Source organism: Lissotriton vulgaris, chromosome 1_1, assembly GCF_964263255.1.
Source record: "Lissotriton vulgaris chromosome 1_1, aLisVul1.2, whole genome shotgun sequence".
NCBI classification, from domain to species: Eukaryota; Metazoa; Chordata; class Amphibia; order Caudata; family Salamandridae; genus Lissotriton; species Lissotriton vulgaris.
Window position 1 is genome coordinate 2,093,773,965 of NC_141685.1, and position 19,609 is coordinate 2,093,793,573.

The 19,609-nt window shown below is 38.1% G+C and overlaps 1 protein-coding gene across 2 annotated transcripts in view; it reads right to left on the reverse strand.

Moving 5' to 3' along the window:
* Window positions 1–304: 304 nt before the first annotated feature.
* NTF3 (neurotrophin 3) overlaps window positions 305–19,609 on the reverse strand; it is a 242,208-nt gene continuing 222,903 nt past the window's right edge. For both annotated transcript variants that reach the window (XM_086921238.1, XM_086921230.1), the window contains one exon: window positions 305–11,491. In XM_086921238.1, coding sequence (XP_086777364.1) covers window positions 10,673–11,491 — 819 coding nt within the window. In that variant the 3' untranslated portion in view covers window positions 305–10,672. The remainder of the gene's footprint in view (window positions 11,492–19,609) is intronic.

Genomic DNA, 19,609 nt, shown 5'->3' on the forward strand with positions numbered 1-19,609 from the left:
ACGAAAAAACTTTCCGGGTCCAGTCTGACCCTTGGGAGTAATTCTATGGTAGGGATTCTATAACTAACGTATTTCTTTCAGAAATTAAGTATATCATCATGACTAAAAGTATTTCAAATTTCTGGCAAACATTCATTATCACATAGTCATTCTGGAGAAACAAAGGACAAGTGAGTGATTGAACTACACATCAATAATTTACATTCATTCCATGCAACGTTAAAGACGGCTTTCAAGTACAAAATATAAATTTCATGATGCAGGTAATAATAATTTAACAAAAGTTGTTTTTCAAGATTTTAAACAATATTTAATAATTGAACCTGGAAGCCAGATTCAGTCACTATGTCACATGTTGAACTTTTTATCTGGTACACTGCTTGTCAAGACCGAACTGCATTGGAGATACATTTAATATTGAATATGCACACTGCAATCATCTACAAGCTGAAAATTATATATTTACTATACAAAAACCGTGTGTAAACCAAAAAGAAGCTGTATTAAAATATAGATTTCATAACATCTCAGACACTGAGAACATTAAATATTGTTCTGTATAAGTTATTTACAGCACTAAATACACATTTAGTGCAACTTTAATATATACAATCTGTTTTTCTGAATTTTCTGCTGTAATATTAACTGTATACTGGACATACCACATACTCAGTAAACTAGTACGTATTGTTTGTCATCATCTTTTCCCTAATCTAAATATAGAACCTTGATACAACAGATTACCTTTTATAATGTACATTTTGTGCCAAAAACATAACTAACATTTATATATTTATATGAGGTTAGGATGATATCAGAGCAGCTGAAACGTCATCATAGAAAGGAATAGTCAGGAGGCATTTTGCTGTAATCCATACAGTGTGTTTTTTGCGGAGAATGTTTGTGAAATTTGCTATTAGTATGGCAGGTAAATGACAGTGGGTGAACAATGGCAATGTGTTGGTCATGAGGGAAAGTGTTATATGTTATATATACGCACGTCTTATCTTACAACACTTTTTTGTATTAGACGTGCAGAGTTTTTGTTTGAAAAGGTATTCAATCTGTTAATGCAATTTGTTTTGCATGATTTACGTTGATGATGCATTTTAAAAATTTGCACATAGATATACTGAAAATTTTGTGACAGTGACTTGGCGTTTGAATAAAGTAGAAATGCAGTGTATTCTGCAATCCTACAGCGTACTACAGTTAAGACTAGAACATGAATGAAACCTTTGAAGCCTTTCTGTTTAGGGCTAATACAAACGTCTTGGCAATTTAATCCGGCCGCACCCAAAATGCATGGAATTAATGACTATCTTTCAAGGGGCACATGTTAATCAATGAGAATTGGCATATTAGAACTTTTTCTGAATGCGATTTAAACTTACTTTGGCCACCAGTTTATGCAGGATACATTTCACGTTGGCAGTGAAAACACAGAGGGTTAATTTTCATTAGTCTTGGGCATATTTTTACTGAATTCTTTCTTAGGAGAGCAGGCGTTTGTAGTGATGCCACTTAGAACCTACATTAGCGTAAGATCATCGCAAGAAAGAAACATGCTTCTAAGAGCCCGGATAAATGTCCGAAATATTAAAGAAGGCCTTTAATGTCAAAGGTAGTACGAAACGATCCAGTCAAAAGTAAAAGTAAAAACAAAATCCTCTCCCTGCTTAATAGGGAAGGTTTTTTTTACATCAACTTTGTTATTCCTGCTGAGAGTTCATTATCAGGATGTCCCCTATCCTGTTATGGCATAAGGTTTGGGTTACGGGAGAAACCACGCTGAATAGAGACCTAATCAGCGACAGTCTGACATTGGATGGGGTAGCTAATATCAGCTGGTTATCTTATGTGAGAAACTTGTTCATTGAATTAAGTCATCCAGAGTTCTATGACAAGCCTACCACCTTAGAAGGGGTTACTAGATCCTCATTGAAAAGGATGGTGGCCACTCCCTTTGATACCATCAGATGGAATCATGAAAAATCTAAAAATACTGTGCTCAGATTTCAGGAAATTACACCTTGCGAGGGATTACAACCGTATCTTGTCCTGGTCCAGAGCCCTTACTCCTGCATGCTGTTGACACACTGCATATTGGGTACCTTTTTTCGTATGGTCACTCTACCAACTAGTAACGATTGGTCTGCTGACAAATTAATTTGCCCCTGTGACAACAGTTCATCCCAATCGAACATTCACTTGGCGCTATTTTGTAAATTTTACATGAATCCCAGAAAGAAGTTTTTGTTACCAATACTTAAATTCTGGGGGATTTGTACATGTAGATCAGCATTCGTGAAACTTCTACAATTAGGAGATGAACATGTTATTTATGCTGTCTCAGGTTTTTTAAAAGCTGTCATAAAAGTTAGAAGTTCCCTGTAATTGGCTCTGTTTGATAATACATTATCAATGTAATTTTCCTGTTTTTTAATAATTTTTTAGAGGACCAAAGATGGTTTTTTAGATATCAATCAAGCCTATTTTGTATAGTATGGACTGTAATTTGCCTATTTTTAAAAATTGTAAAAATTTGATTGTATGCTTTTATGATTTTAAATCAAAAATCGAATAAAGCTTGTTTTGAGTTGAATTGAATTGAGTTCATTATTATACCATAACAAGTGAAACATCATTTTTCTGACCGCGAGAAGTACAGTGACAGAAGGCAGGACATTCTGCGAATCAGATCGTTGAGTTGCACCTTCAGTACAGCAAATGAATATAAAAAAATAACGTGGGGGCCTAGATTGAATGGATTCCACTCCTTCTGGACTGACACGGCAGACTCTAAGTAAAATACCAGAAGAGAGTAAGCTGTATGGATAAAATGACTGACTCCTCGATGAAGGTGGCAAATCTCTCAAACTCGTTTTACAGAAGTTGTCACTTTTTGAAACACGTGTTCAGTTTTGTTGAGTAAGCAGTTGTGGACTTTAGTTCAGTTAAAGAACATATACCTATTGATTTGTTTTAACTGTACTTTATGCACAAACGACCGGAACAGCCGCAGATGTTAAATTAATGACGCCATTTAAGAACACATTTTCTCACTTAATAGGTCAAAGGCCAATACCAACTGACTTCAGTAGAAAAATAACATGATATTTTATCAAAAGTTGAACAGTATCAGTTTACTATCCATCTGTGGCAATGATTCAGCATGTGCTATTGAATTTCGCAAATAATTAGAGAACATTGGGCAATTTACAGGTTGCCCACTCTGAGCCATATGCCAACACGTTTCCTCAATTTACGTACCTACTTCTTGACCATACTTTATACATTTGCCCCAAAGTCTGAGGTGCAATTATTGCAAAACCCTGTAGCATCGAAATGCCAAATAGTGGTAATTTTACAGTTACATTTCTACGAAAATCATATTTTATTTTGTTAGTTATTATTTCATTCAATAATTTATTACTAAAACAGAATAGTCTGCATTTCGAGTCGCAATTGGCAATCATTTTATCAATAGGAAATGATAAAATTCGTGTTTTCAATTTGGGTTGTAGCAACAATTATTATTTAAGGTTGTACAGAAAACTACCATTTGCTGCGTGTTATAGATATGTTAAATATTATTACCATTATATTGGCTGCTAATTGGTTTTGAGTTAAGGAATATAGGAATCACAGTAAAGGCATTTTTTAATAGCAGATTCATTTCTGGCACTTATAATTTAAAAAAATAATAATTTGAATGCTGCAGAAAGAGTACTGTATTTCCAATATGCAAAAATCCTTCTCCCTCTGCTAATGCAACTCTTACTTCAACTTCATTTAATGTCTAGCTCATTTATATGTACAATTATAGCAGCTGATATCTTAAAAATATTCACAAGTATTCAGGAACATGTTTGGTCAAGTTTCACTTTAGCAAAGTTTATTTAAATTTAAATCATGGAAATGCCTTCAATATATGTAAATACTGAAAACAGAATATAACAGACTTTGATGAATCTGGTTACTCCAATGCACATCAATGACTTTATTAGCATATGGACCCTGAACTGTTGTTAAGCCAAAAATAATACATCAATTCATTGTTTTAAGGGATGCTGGTAAAAAATGTTGGAAACACCAATTGCTTACTGCTATTAGAGAACAGATGCAGTTCAAACTAAAATCATGAAACATATTTGGATTCAATGTTAGAGGAACTGCTCTTATACATAAATTATAAATTTTCCAGTCATCCACAAGGATATATTATTTGTAGGGGTGGGACGAATGTTTCATTCCGCCTATTGAATTGGAGGAATTAGGTGACTGCTCGTTTCTCTTGTAACCCAGAGTACCGGCCAAATGACTCCAATCGCCACATAGTGAATTTTTCAATGCAAGGCTCCAGAAATAAGAGCGAGGTTTGGCATGTAGCACAATTTTCTAATGCAGGTGGTCATGGCCATATGGCTGCTTCTTCAACAGATGTCTGCACTCAAGTGCTGCTCAAGTAGAATTGTTTTGACTCAAGCATGGTGCCATTTGTGCTGATTTTTCAGCACTGCTCATGCTACTGGTGCTAAATTATAGCCCATATTTTCCACCTGTTGCCTGGACGCCGCAAAAAGAGTTTTTATGTAACTTAGCAGAATTCCACGGAGTGAAAGTCCAAGAGTTCTAACCACCCCAAGTCATTTGTACCTATATGTAGGCCAACTTTTGCATCATTGTGGAGACCATCAGTTACAATTTAGATTTTTTGCTAAATCATTAGTTGGCCTTCAAGACCATGTCTGTGTAGGTCTGTTAAATATCCACATTGATAAACTTGAGCAGAAATATTTTTACATTTTGATTCCTATCTTTGTATGCTACTTTTTTAATGTCCAATCATTTTTTGATGTTTGTCAAAAGGTTGGCCTCTTGTGATGGTAAAGAGGCAGGATTAATGTTCAATTAGCTCTCTGGGTATGGTTGTGGACCTAGAGTGCCTTTAAATCAAAGATGAATAATGTTCTTCTAGGAAATGCAGTTGGAGCATATTCCAGTATCTTGGTGGATACTCAGAGAATGCATGTCCCCGAACATAGATATTTTTAGTATAAGACTGACTATTGCAACGCTGGATAAGCATTAGGAATGTTCTTTTATTCTGTACGTTGTTTAGTAGTGGAAAGCCTCAGAAACTAGTTTTCAACCATGCACTTTTCTGTCTCAAGGTGCACAGTCTGTCCACTGCTAGGCTGCCTTTACACCAACAGTTTCATCAAGGAGAGCTGACTAGCTCAGGGGTTAGAAGTGTAAAGTGGTGGCTGGATGCATAGATAGGAAACTCTCTAGAGCTGCCTTGAGACAACTGTTTCATCAAGGAGAGTTGATTAGCTCAGTGGTCGGAAGCGTAAAGTAGTGGTTCAATGTATATATGCTGCACTCAATGGAAGCATTAAAAGTCAAGACCATAGAAATTATAGAATTTATATAGGAAACTAATGAAATCACCACAAATGAGTTTAATGGGATGTAGAGGCCAGAGACAAAGAAATCACAGATACAAGAACTATCCCTAAGAAGGGAGGAAGGATGTCGAAAAGTAATTTATCAGGAAGATCATTATTGAAGGTAAATAACTTTTTCTACTTATGTATATTCACTTGTGCAGGCTATCATCATGCAACTCATAAAACTGTGAAACAGTAGTTGTAAGGATACCACTGGATTACACCTGAAAACTCTGAAGGACAGCCATAAAACTGAGATTGCTACCTGTACTTCTCAGTGAGGCAACTCCGACAAATAAAGGAATGTAAATATGTACAAATTCTGTCTAAACCGACAAACCACCCAAAAGCAGGACTTACTCTGACAGAAGTATCATGGAAACCAAGAGGAATAGTTTTTCCCGAATACGTTGGTTGTAGTGCTTAATGCACAGAGAAATCCTTCTAGAAATTGAGTATTTCGGTAAAGCCAGTCCCGCAAATTGGCCCTTCACAAGTGTTGAAATGACTCATCTACTCTGAAGATTCTCTTTCTCTTTAGAGGGCTGAGGAATTGTAAAAAAAAGTTAGCAAAGCTATATCTAAGGACAATCTTAGGCAAGAAGGGCTGTACTCAGTCACTGTGGGCATATTTAAAAGCCCCCGGCTCCACTCACTTTTTGATGGCCCGGTGGCACTGTGAGCTGGTTCATATTTACAAGGCCATGAAATGTCACTTTGCATGACTTTGTGTGTCATTGTGAATATGGCTCTCTTTCACGCAGTATTCTGCGTTAAAGGGGTGTGTTATGGGTGTTGCTGTGGGTGATCCCACAAAACACCCATGGCTTTTTGACACTGCCCCAGATTTAAAAGGATTATTAAATCTTAGGCAGCACCAAAAACTACCGCCTTTAATGGGGGGCATTGAAGTGGGGCGACAAGGAGAAAGACATTTATTTCTCCTCATGTTTTTTTTCTTTCTATATGTGCTGCATTCTGTAGGTTTCACTGTAATGAGGATGATTTCTTTGGTCCATTAATTTTGCATGGAGGCAGCAAAACAAAGGTAATACTAACTATATAGATTATCAAGTTATTGTTTCAATATTAGATCATTCAATCTGAAAATATCTCAGAAGATGGCAGTAAGAGATTTACAGTGAAAAAACTTGCCTTCGGTCTGATTCAAGCTAGTGATTAAGAGAGGCAAAGATGTACCTGGATTTTGAATAACAGGAAGTAATTGGTTTAAGAAAGCACAGTAATTGTTCACACAAGAGAAGTAGGACACAAGTGATATTGTTGTTAATGCTTTCTGGAGTTACTGCCAGATAAAATGAACTTTCGGGCAATGATTTAAATGTGTTTCAATGGACAGATATACCAATACGTCCTATGATTTTCTAGATTGGCAGACAATGTTTAAGCCAAAGTACTTCAAAGTTGAACAATTTAAAGTGTGGTCAGTTGTTACACAGTATGTTTATGATTATCATTCCCAGTTGTTGCAATTATAGCATCCTCCAGAGGCTCAGAATGACTGGATGTTATGGAAACAAGGATGTAGTTCGATGTTGATATTGACTTGAACTGCACCTTATAGTAACTAATGGGCAATTTAATTGCTATGGGGAAGAGAGGCTGAAGTCTAGTGTATGTGAGATCTCAAGCTTATACTATAGTAAAACAAAATGTCTATTTTAGTGATCTTTAACAAGGGCAGTGGGCATGCATGTTCACTAACCAAATTTAATGGCAGTACTTTTAATTTTGAGGAAAACAACTAGTAAACTTGTGGCAGCTTGAAATCTGAACAGTGAACTAGAGGACGAATCCCCAAGACAGAGTGCCACATCAATAGCAGAACTGAGATGATGTTTAGTGCAAGTGCTTGATAAGTGTCATAATATTAATAATTTATTTAACTGGAAAAATAAACATTTTGATTTTTCCTATCATGAAACAGCTATTAAAGTAAAAATGTATGACACATTTCTGTTATTGATATATCACCGATTTTGAATGAACGCACACTGTGCTAAACAGTGCATTTTACTGGATCAGTATTTGTAAACAATTTCAAATCTATATCCTTAAGAAACAGTCAAACCATCTAAAGCGAGTCAACACCTTTATTAGCTAATAAATAAGCGTGACCACGAGGAATTTGATCGACTTGTCACAATCTTGGTTACAAATAACCTGATTTTTGGAAAGTTTTGGTTTATCTTAAATTGAGGTAACTCATATTTCCTTATGATTTTATAAAACACTTGTCTGCCGTTACACAATAAGTTCTCATGATGTGTAACTGAACCTAACCAGACAGGCTCCCTCATTTGCATATGTTGCACCACTCATTTGGTGTAATAATCCCTAGTAAATTCTAAACGTTCTGTGTTCTCTTCCATATTGTACTCCATATTATGTACAGTCTGGTAAGAATATAAGCTTCACCACTGAACTTGCAAGAATGTCCAATGGAAATGATCATTGAATGGGGAGATTTTAACATCAATTTTGAACTCTTTTCTTGTGTTACCTTCTTTATGCCTGATTATCCATTACTCTATTCATTTCTTCAATGTTGTATCATTAGTTTGTCATTGAAAATAACTGTGTGTGCAGTGTTTGTGTCTGTGTGCTTGTTGGTTCATGTGTGTTTCCAAATACACAGACTATGTGTTTTTTCCAATTTAAAAGTTACACCTTTTTTATCCCCTCATTTACTTTAACATTATTCAATTGTTCAAATGAAAATTAGGATTGTTGTTGAGCTTCCCTTGCCTGACAATTAAAATGAATGAACACAATTTAAGGCTAATTTTAAACAAACCTTTGTAACAATATTTTTTATAGTGCTACACTGTTTTCACTGCAATTACATTTACATTTTTATAAGCATTCTTTGGCAAAATTAATCTCTTATTGGTGCATAGATAGTTGTGAGGAATGCCAATGCTACTACAAGCAGGTGCAGACACCAAGAGAAGTATTCAATGGATCTAGGGAAATCGATATTGTTTGGACTCTATTTCCAAATGTTTATTCTGAAGAAATAAAGTGATGATGGTATCATAGTACAATTCCAGGTCCTGCTAAAGACCATGCTAAGAAGCACAGAACAGAATGTTCAATAAAAGAACAGTGCAGAGCTGGCCATTTTTTAAAAAGGAACGGAAATTAAACTTTCATTCTGAAAATCCTGACACTAAAAAACATTACAATTCAGCGAGCAGTAGGAAGGTACCATTTACAGGCATTTAAATGTACACCAGCAACTACTTCTGGAAAGAATTCAGTCTGAATTATCTAAGCAGGATATTTCAAACAATTTTTCATATTTTCCCAATGTTACTTTTGTGATATGGTGAACGCATATATGTCTTACATCTGATAACAAACTATCCACATATATACATTGTGCCAATATATTATATTTTCTTTATACAGTACGCTGAAAATGTATTCTGACCAGTTCCATTCTTGCACAAAGAAACCAACATTTACAACACACCTGGTGGGGGGAAGTACCACAAAAAATAAATAGGGGTCATACATTCAGTTGATCAATATGACTCTGCATATTTGAACACCTACATCTAAGAACAGCATTATGTAGCGTGGAGTAGGATGTACTACTTGACCAGGGTTCAATATAGCCTTAAAGACCTCTGCTGAGGGCTATGCCGGTTTTTAACGTCCCTGAAAATGAGTTAGTGGCCTGAGCCACAGGCGATGGCCTATAACGATGGAGAGGGCCTTTAACAACTGCTAGAGACCGAGGCAGAAGGGCTATAAGATCATTCCACCCACTAAGGGTAGAATGTTCTAAATTAAAAAGGGAGAAATATGAAGACGAACATTGGAATGTTTACGCTCCGGGCTAATACGAGCCATTATAAACCCGGAGCTACTCCATTGTCTGCAACGAAGAACTCAACATTTCAGTGTTCTAATTTTTATTATGCGAGTGTAATTTAATGTATCTCTATCATTGGGCTGCTCATAACTTACACAGTTTTCTACTTCCCTTGCCCTTAAACTGACCACATAGCTTTCTCTTGAGGAAGAGTTAGTTCTCTGGCGAAAGGATTAGTTCAAGTGGAAATGTATCATTACAGCTGTTATTCTCTGTATATGCTGACGGGGCTAAACTACCAAAGATCATTGCACAACTTCGGTCCTAGAAATTTGACCAATTGTGATGGACATGTACTTAAAAGTTATTTATGGCTGCAAACAGATGGTCAATTTTGGGATCTTGCAAAATATAAAACAGTGTGAAAGTCCCAAATAACATGCATATAGCCCTTCATTCTAGCTGGAATGAGTAGTTAAGAGAGAATAAAAAACTATGTGACTTTGCCCACCCCTGCGTACTGCACCTTCATAATTAATAAAATGAATCTATGTGCATAAGATTTCAAGACTAGAAATTCATCTTTTATGCATCATAACTATGTAGCAACAGAGCTACACACAACTTTTCATTGGCACAATTAAAATGCAACTGCAGCAATTCTGCAGGGTCCACAAGCTAGAGTCCACCTTCAGATTAATCTGAGGAGGTCTTCGTACATGCAGCAAATAATCATAGTACTAAGCAAGATTTTCTATTCTACCAGATCACATCTGAATCCTGCCTGGTGTTGCTCTGTAAGTGTCTTATATTTCTGAGTTGGTCTAAGAGGACTTGTGTTAAAATATCAAAAAACTGTTTACTCAGCGAAATTAAAATGATGAGTGAGACTCTTTATAAATCGTGCTTCAATGCAGAATAGAAGAAAACAGTATTGTTCGTAGCTGAAGAGCTAACCTAGCGCCTCAAAGACTTTGGTCTTAGGTAAAGCTTGGGAGAGGACATAAGATGGAAAAGGGGTTTAAGACAAATGTAAGTTAGACGTCTCTGATTTGAGTTGGTTTAACAAGTAAACATACAGACCACAATGGCTTGACAATACTGAATGAAAAATACTGACACACAGACCTTTGCATTAACAAAATGCTTGCAGCAGAATCACAAATATATTCTAACAGATTTTTGAACTGCCCAAATATAGGCAGGTACTCTTTTCTCACAGTTCTTGAGAGAGAGCTAGCTGATATAAGAATGCTGGCATTTAATAAATAAGAACAACTTATATAATATATAAAAACAATATAAACATTTATATGCTACATGCATATCATATAATTTAAAGTAATAAGTTATATGTTGAAAATATGCAGACTTAGGTTCTTCCTATTTTTCTTGATAATGCACATACGCAGGAGGTGTCTATCCGTATCCATCGCCAACCAACAAGTTTGCTATTTTCAGAAGTCAATGCCCTGACGTAAGTTTGGGATGTTTTGCATTGGGAATTCCAGTGTTTATCGTCTATACCCCGACATCCGTTTTTCACCGGCCTTGCTTCTTTACACCTTGTCTCATAAAAATATTGCTTAACCGGCGAATTGCCAGTTTTTATTTCCCCTAGAACAGTCACTTGGTGTCCTCTAATGTCAATTGCATTAGATTTGTCCGTTACCCACAAACTTTCACTGTCACAAACTGAATATTCACCTCGATGGCCTTTGTGTTCTGCAGACCTTTTTCTCCTTGAGGTTCTGTTTACCACTTCAGCATTTGGGACAAAGTCATCCATTAAGTATAAAGGCGGAGGTTCCAATGGAAGACTGTTACTCAACAGAACTCTTGGTGAACTGTAGCGTCTCTGCTTCTGTTGGTTGAATAGTTCTGTTTCCATGGAGATGACTGGCTGGAAGTCTGATTTCACATTATCCACAACATCCACATCCACATCCCCTTCTAAATCCACTCCGAGCTCTGTTTTGGGTATAGTGCTTTGGTAGCTTTCCTTACTGTCTGCTGTCTGTTTGGAGAGCTTATTTTTCAAAATGTCAGCCTGAATGAGTTTAATGATAATTGAATTCATCGAGTCTTCTGGCAAGTTCCTTTTATCCATGTTGGTAGCGTCAATGCCACAAAGATAAGGAAGAAACATCACATAGAGCAAGATGGACATCCCCTTATTCACCTGTAAGATCTGAAAGAAATAGAAAGAAAGGCTCATCGTTTACTACTCTTATGACAATTTTATTGAAACATTTTTTTTACCAGTTTTGTTTTACACGCTATACATTTTATAGTCAACAGAACATCCAGGAAAGATGTTTGTGAAATTTGTAATTACTTACATTTTTCACTTAATTAAAATGAATTGGTATTGGGCAGATCCGATAGTATTGCACACATCAGTTTGGAATAAATGCACTAGTAAATATGGACATTTTTGACATTATAAAGACTTATGGCTGTATTATGATTTTCGTGGTCTGGGAGCCAAACACATAAGAAACTGCCCTCCAGATTACATTTTTTTTTTGTCTCTGGTGGGCAGTTTTTTCTCAGTGCCAAGTCCATGCTCCAAAGGAACTGGGGGTGCATGCATACGGAGGGGCACATGTGCCCTGTGCATGCATCCCCAGGTGCAGAGGAAAAACGGGGGCCTGTCCTTTGTTTCCTCACTGCCACACTTTTCATGATAGGCTCACTGCCAAGAAAACAGTGGCGGTGACAAAACTCCTTATATGCTTGGTGGTGCCGCAGTGGCAGAACCACCATATTAGGGGCCTCAAACCACTGCAAGACAACCAGAAATCACAGATCCCTGGTGGCAGCAGAAGTGGTGGTCTGACCACCTTAATTGTAATAGGGCGGTCAGACCACGATTTCGGCCGTAGCCACACTGCGACTGTGGGTTTGGCTGTCCATTGGATATAACAAGATTGCTCTACAAGAATGGGTGACCCACCTGTTTTATTATGAAATGGAATATGTATTATGCAAATATTTGTAAAATTCAAAGTTATTAAATAAATGATATGTATCACTGCATTCATGCTGTTAAATGTTGAACATCAAACTATGACTTTTCAAGCCTTGAAAATAAAACAGGCATGCACATCGACTTAAATGGCCTAGCATTATATATACATTACACTCTCATGCCATTTTTACAGCTATTTAATATCCATTAAGAAAATTAATTGTCTCCTGACTGCTTCAGACTATTGCGGATTGTATCACAGTTTCAATTCTGAATATGAGCAACAGAAGTATTATAGCTCTTCCTTTATGTAAAACAATTCAAGTTAAATTCATGTCTAAATTGTACATTGCAAAAGAGTGAAATGTGTATGCAAAAATATATTTTCTAAACCACAGTGTGGTTTCATTTATGCCTATTGGTTTCTGCATAGCAATTATCCAATGTAGGATCTAAACCTAGAGAAAACAAGCTGCTTTACATAATTATATTTAAAAGGAGAAGATATTTTTATTGATGGTCAAATGAAAGCAAAATCATTGGCTATAAGGTTGTTTAGAAAAAACATACTATACACCTAGAAAGTGCTGTTTCACATTAGCCTGGGACTTTCATTCTCAGAACAATGCAAATAATGACACATGAAAATAGTACAGATATTGTGTTTCAAAATGTAACTTTTTTGTGCAGAATTTTAATAAACTTGATTCATAATTTGGGCCTTAATGCCCCATAAATAAAGTAATACAAAAGTAGCCCTGGTGTTATTAAAGCTCAACAGAGTAGCTTGAATCTGTCAATAAAATGATGAAACACATTTTTCACAAGGAACGATGAACTATTTTCAATAGTTCACTATTTCCAATGAATATATGTTTTTTTACCCCAGCATTTTTGTGCAGTAAAAGCACCCCAACACGAAATATATACTACGGGCTTTGTATGTCACAAAATTGTTAGCAAAATATCATGTGACAGGAATACCGTGTCCTATAAATTGTTTACATAAATTGCGCTCCATTGGGTGTAGATTTCTATTAAAAACTCCATTGAGGATTTATGTTTGTAAATGTTTGGATCAGTTATGGGCATTTATATAAGTCACTTCTTTTAAGGATCATGACCATGTCTTGATGGAGTGGAGGATGTTGAGGAGCACTATATGAAGCAACTTGAATAAATGGATAAATCTGATCTTTTCAATACTTTTGTGACTAACTGCTGCCACGCTTCAAAGTGCCACTGTGTAGTTATACATAAGTCAGTTGCCATAGGAAAAGCGGTTTTTATTTTGCTAATAACTTTGGTGCCATTTGACAAATCTTCACAAACTTTACCAAAAAAGTTCAACCACTTCAGTTCACTCCTGGAAAGTTTTGGGGTGATATGTCAAATGTTAGAGAAGAAACACATTAACAGAATTATAATGTTAGAAATGGGGGTCTCTAGTTGGCAGAGGTAGGTACCTTTGTCCAAATAGGGACACTTGCTTCTAGTCAGGGTAAGGGGGATAAACATCTTAAATAACCCCTGCTCACCTCCTTGGTAGCTTGGCACGAGCAGACAGGCTTATCCCAAAGGTAATGTGTAAAGTATTTGTACCAACACTCCCAGTAACACAGTGAAAACACCAAAAATGGACACCACACCAGTTTAGAAAAATAAAATATATTTATCTAAACTTCACAAGAGCCAAACAAAAAAATCCAACATACACAGAAAAAATATGACTTTCAAAAGATTTCTAGAACTTGTACCATGGAAAACCATGGATGCGTAACTTTTCACCAAAGTACCTGGAATTGCGTCAAAGTTCATCAAGCCAAACAGCTGCACCATCGGTAAACAAAGAGATGCGACACTCCTGAGACCCTAAGGAGGCAATGCGACAGTCCCGCTGCACGCACAGGAAAGATTGTGTCGATTTTGGTCTGTATGGGGAATAATGCATTGATTGTTCGTGCCGGTTCCGGCTCGCAGGTGATGCGTCGGAAGAGCTTGCCGCACAGGTACTATGCGTGGAAATCAGGGATGTGTCGGCGATCAATGCGGTGGTGTTGCGCGGCACATCGGTTCTCTTCAGAAGCGATCCCTCGATGCGTCGCTTCTTGCAGCGATGACAGGCTCTGCCCCGCTTTTTGCAGCGGAGCGGCGATGCGTGGAAATTCTTCTCGCGCCATGAAGATGCATTGGGAAAACAGCCGCAAGAAGAGCGATGCGTCAATTTCTGTAGTTCTTTGAGTTTCTTCTCTCTTCCACCTCCCAAACACCTGTAACAACCTCCAGAGGCCTAAAACTGGCACAGGCACCTCAAGGCAGGTCAGAACTCACAACAGCAGAGTTCAGGGCAGCTGAGGGTGAAGTCTTTGTGTCCCTGAGACTTCTGAACAGGAGGCCAGCTCCCTTCAGGCCCTTGAACATCTCCTTCAAGCAGGGGACACTACACACAGAAAAGTCATTCTCCTATCCTTGCCAGGAACAGCAACTGCAGGCCAACTCCTGACACACAGCAAGGTCAGTACTTCTCCTCAGTCTCTTCAGCTCTTCTCCCCTGCAAAGGTTCCTCTTGAATTCCAGGAATGATCTCAAGTTTAGGGGTTTTAGGTCTTATACTTATACCCCAAAATGTCTTTGTGCAAGGCTCTCTAGGCCCGGTTCAAACCAGTTCTGGGGGCACTCTGCCAGTGCACAACAACATCCTTTGTTAGTGTGGCCCTTGGTCCGAGACACACCACAGGGGCAGAGCCAGCATTGTGGAAGGCAGGCACATCTCTGTTCAGGTACAGGTGCTACTCCTCCCACCACTCCAAATGCAGATAAGGCCTATTCAGCCTAGCAATGACTCATCCAGACTCCTGGAGCCGTGGCACTTCCCCAGCCCCTATCACTCCAAAGCCATGCACAAACAGGCAGAGGCACACAGGAAGGTTGAACAAGGAAATAGCCACTTTCTAAAAGTGGTATTTTCAAACACATAATTTGAAAACCAACTTTACTAAAAGATGTATTATTAAATTCTGAGTTCAGGGGTACTGAACTCCATTTTTCTATCTTATCCCTATGGGAAGATATACTTGTATTCCGCATGCTGTCCTATGGGCAAGATAGCCTGTCAATAGTGAAAAACGAAATTGGCAGTATTTCCTTAACAGGACATGTTACACGCACCAGTACATGTCCTACCTTTCACATACACTGGCCCCGCCCAGGGGGTACCTTGGACCTACCATAGGGGTATATTATGTGTGAGAAAAGGGAAGGGTAAGGACTGGCAAGTTGGTGCACTTGCCAAGTCGACATGTTAGTTAACAAACTGCACACAGGCACTGTGGTGGAAGGCCTGAGACATCTTTTCAGGGCTACTCATTTGGGTGTAACAATCAGTGCTACAAGCCCACTAGTAGCATTTGATTTACCCGCCCTGGTACACTCAGTGCACATTACTAGGAACCTACTAGTAAAACAAATATGCCAATCAGGGAGAACCAATCACAATATCAATTTACACAGGGAGCACTTGCACTCTGACACTGATCAGCAGTGGCAAAGTGCCCACAGTATCTGAGCCAGCAAAAACGAAATCCAGCAGAGCATCAAAAACACAGGAGGTAGACACAAAAAGTCAGTGTAAACCACGCCAAGGATGCCAGGTTTAACACATACCAAATTTAGCAAAAACTTTACCCAGAAATTGTGATTTGGTGTAAATCCTATCTGCCATGAGAAATGAATGTTTAAAAACAGAACCTTCTAGCACTGCAGGAGTCCCACGGTGAGAACCAACAACAAAATGCATTCTCCGATTGGTTGGTCCTGCGGGACCAAGAGGTTTGACTGGCTGTCCAGAACATGGTTACGCCCCCCCCCCCATTAAAGGACTTATGAACTTAGTCCCGAGCCCTGAAAAATATATTCGAAAAACATAGAAGGGTGCAGAGTAGGAATACTCTATCTAACTTTGGAGGGGCAGAGGGACCAGAAAAATGAAATGGTTCGATGTCCTGCAAGAGCCAGTATGGCTCCTGTGTGGTTCCATGTAACTGCCACAGAAGCCATCATGGACCCTCTGTAATGCTGCAGAACCTCTGCTGAACTAAAAAAAACCTTCTTTTTTTTAAGTGTAACAATGTTTAGTGGTGGTTTGTGGGTGGTTGGCTACTCCCCGGGGTCGGGCTGTGCATGGTGAAAAGTGGGCCACAGACCTGTTATAATAAGATGTTACTTTACATTAAAAATGCTTAGAAATTCACTGACATAATTGATCAATAGTGACAATGTGAAATCCCTATTTATTGCTCCAACTATTGTGTGGTCATAAGCATTGCAATTGATGTGAGTTTTATGCGGAATTATATGGAGTTTATTTTTTTTAATTCATAACCATAAATTTCATAGGTTTTAAAAACCATACATTAAGGTTTAATGGCTAAATATAATCACAACTAAATGTGAACTGTACTCTTTTGAGATGGAAAAGTAAAATTTTTTACTGGTGGTGGTGTAAATATATGTGGAGGGTATCAGTTGCAATAAATAACAATGCCACTGTATCATTTTACAACTCACCCGCTTGTCAGCATTGCTTTAAGCGGCATTCAGTGGAGGTTTGATTGCCTCTCTTGACCACAGACTCAAGAAATCAAAAGGGAGGTAAAAATGTCATGTTTCTGCCTAATATAATAAAGATTTATGAAGTGTCACCAAATGTATTAGGAAATCCATGATTATCTGATGCTGCTTTAACTTTGAGACAGTAATCAGTTTTCATTAAAACAAAAAAAACCTGCACTGGGTTTATCTTGGTATCTCACAAAAGACTACCACAATAAGAGATTATTCTTTAGCTATGCTGCCCCTTTTCAAACATATTGAAGAATTTTTGATAGAAGAATGAGAAGAGAGTTATCATAACCCACAGAAAATAACATTGATCCTTGGGGAAAATCTGCAAGATCCAGCTAACACTTTATTCTCTGACCCAATTACATAGAATCTGAAGAAACTGCGCTGGAAAGTGAGATTGCAGGAAGTCATCTTCCAAAATTGTTTGATTCTGCTGGATGATTACCAATTAACAGTGCAAAATGCAATTAATAATGGAGTAAAACTGCGAGGCGCTGTTGGAAAAATATGGCAGACTAAAGATCCCTCTTCATCACCTAACCACCAGAGGGAAAGACCCGCCACAGGGGTCAAATCAACTCATTTCAGTGAAGAAAGTTCTAAACAGAGAGTACCACCAACTCAAGAATAACAACCCCTGAAAGGCACAACATCGAAAGGTGAACACATTGTAATGTGAATTTAAAAAAAAGGCGTCTAGGATGCCAAGAAAGAGTACATGGATACACTTTGGGCCAAAGGGCCCCATAGCTGCAAATCTCAAAATATTGAACCATTCAGGAAAATAATTAGCAAAGTAGAAAAGGACTCCAAAGATGTTTACAATGCACACATAACCCACGAGGTTTGGGCAAACCACCTGATGAACCACTACTCCATCACACCAGCTACTTTTTTAATAGTGGAAATAAAAATTACCAGGTGGATAAAATACACATGGCTATTACAAACTGTCTGACAGAGACTTTAAGCCTGATCAGGCAGATGGAAACAGCGTTCACCAGGAGTCTGTAGACCAACAAATACACCTCATAGAAAATATCATAAGTAAGAGTAGATGGGGCCCCTGGCACAAAAGGCTTGCTGTCCATGCTCTTCAGGTACTGCACAGAATCCTGGGCATAAAAACTTAACATCTTGTGCAAGTTTCTCAAACCTCAGCCATACTTTTGACCAGGGGTACGTGTATCAACAAAAGCTAACATTCATGTGACTCATGCTAGGTGTTCTATCAACACTGGATACAATGCCCTCTTGGCTAAAAATGACAGATGCAGTGGTCTGTAGATTTTGTGAGTGGGGAAAGAGACAAAGATCCACGTCCTCTGTATCTTCCATGTTATGCTGCCCAAGAGAGGAAACATAATCTTCAACCAAGCCATGATACAAACCTGCAGTCAAGCGCTCCTTACATCACTTAATCCTGAGCACACCCACTTCAAAGTACTAATGGTGAAGTTTCTGATTTTTTCTATGCAAGAGAGAAGGCCCCTATGGGAGCAAAATACATCTTTGAACATTTAAGCCACTGAATATAAAGTTAGAATATGTTGCTGCTCGCAGACATTTTACCTTTTATCTTTTACCCATGTCTGAAAACTGAGAGCAAACTCCATTTGAACTATTTTTTAAGAGACGATGTAGCAAAGCACTGCCACTTTTGCATATCTCGCACTGTTTAGCTCTTACCCATGTCTGAAAACTGAGAGCGGACTCTAGCTTGTATCATATTTCAAGTAGGCGTTACAGGAAAGCACTGCCACTTTAGCATATCTTACATACTTTTGTGACACTCTGTGCTGAATGTCTTTTATTCATAAATACAGTTTTGAAACATCTGCATTTATGATTTTCTCTAAAGCAGGTTTACTTATTAGGAGTGTTAAGAAATGTGTTCTGTCTTCCTAAACTTGGTTTGATTGACTTCTCCACAACTGTCATATTTATGTACCTATAAGTCCAGATTAAAGTGTACTACATGTGCAGAGGGCCAGTAAATTAAATTCTACTAGTGGGCTCTGTAGCACTAATTGTGCCACCCACTTAAGAAGCCCTTTAAAACATGTCTTAGGCCACTGCAGAGCCTGTGTGTGCAGTTTACATTGCCGTGTCGACTTGGCATTTAAAACCCCTTGACAAGCCTTAAACTCCTCTTTCATTACATATGTCACCCCTAATGTAGGACCTAGGTAGCCCATAGGATAGGGTGCTGTGCAATTAAATGGTACCTTTTTTCACTACTGTGAACCCTACCCCTCACCTAGGTTAACATTGGGGATTACTTGAAACACCTAATAAGCAATTATTCCCAATTGGAAGGAGGTAAAGTGGCGATGTTTAGTACCAATGATAAATCTTCTTCAATGGGAAAGTCACATACATTTTTTTTAAATGTCACTTTAAGAAAGCTGACATGTTTCTGCGTTTAGCAGTGTGTAACTGCAGCCTGTCTCCATTACACATCTGGGGTGGATGAAAGCTGGGCTTTGTGTATTTTCTGTAGACAGCCACACACAATGAGAGCTTAGGTGACTCGATGGGCCAGGCACATCCTGATGGGCCATCCTGGGCAGGATGGGAGGGAGGAGCTGGGCACAGCCTCATACTTCCATCTAAATAGGCTGTGTCCTGTCATCACAGAAAGGACTCCTTCACCCCATGTAGTAATTCTGGAGTCAGGGCAGGAAGGGAAGACCTGTGTGCACTTTAATG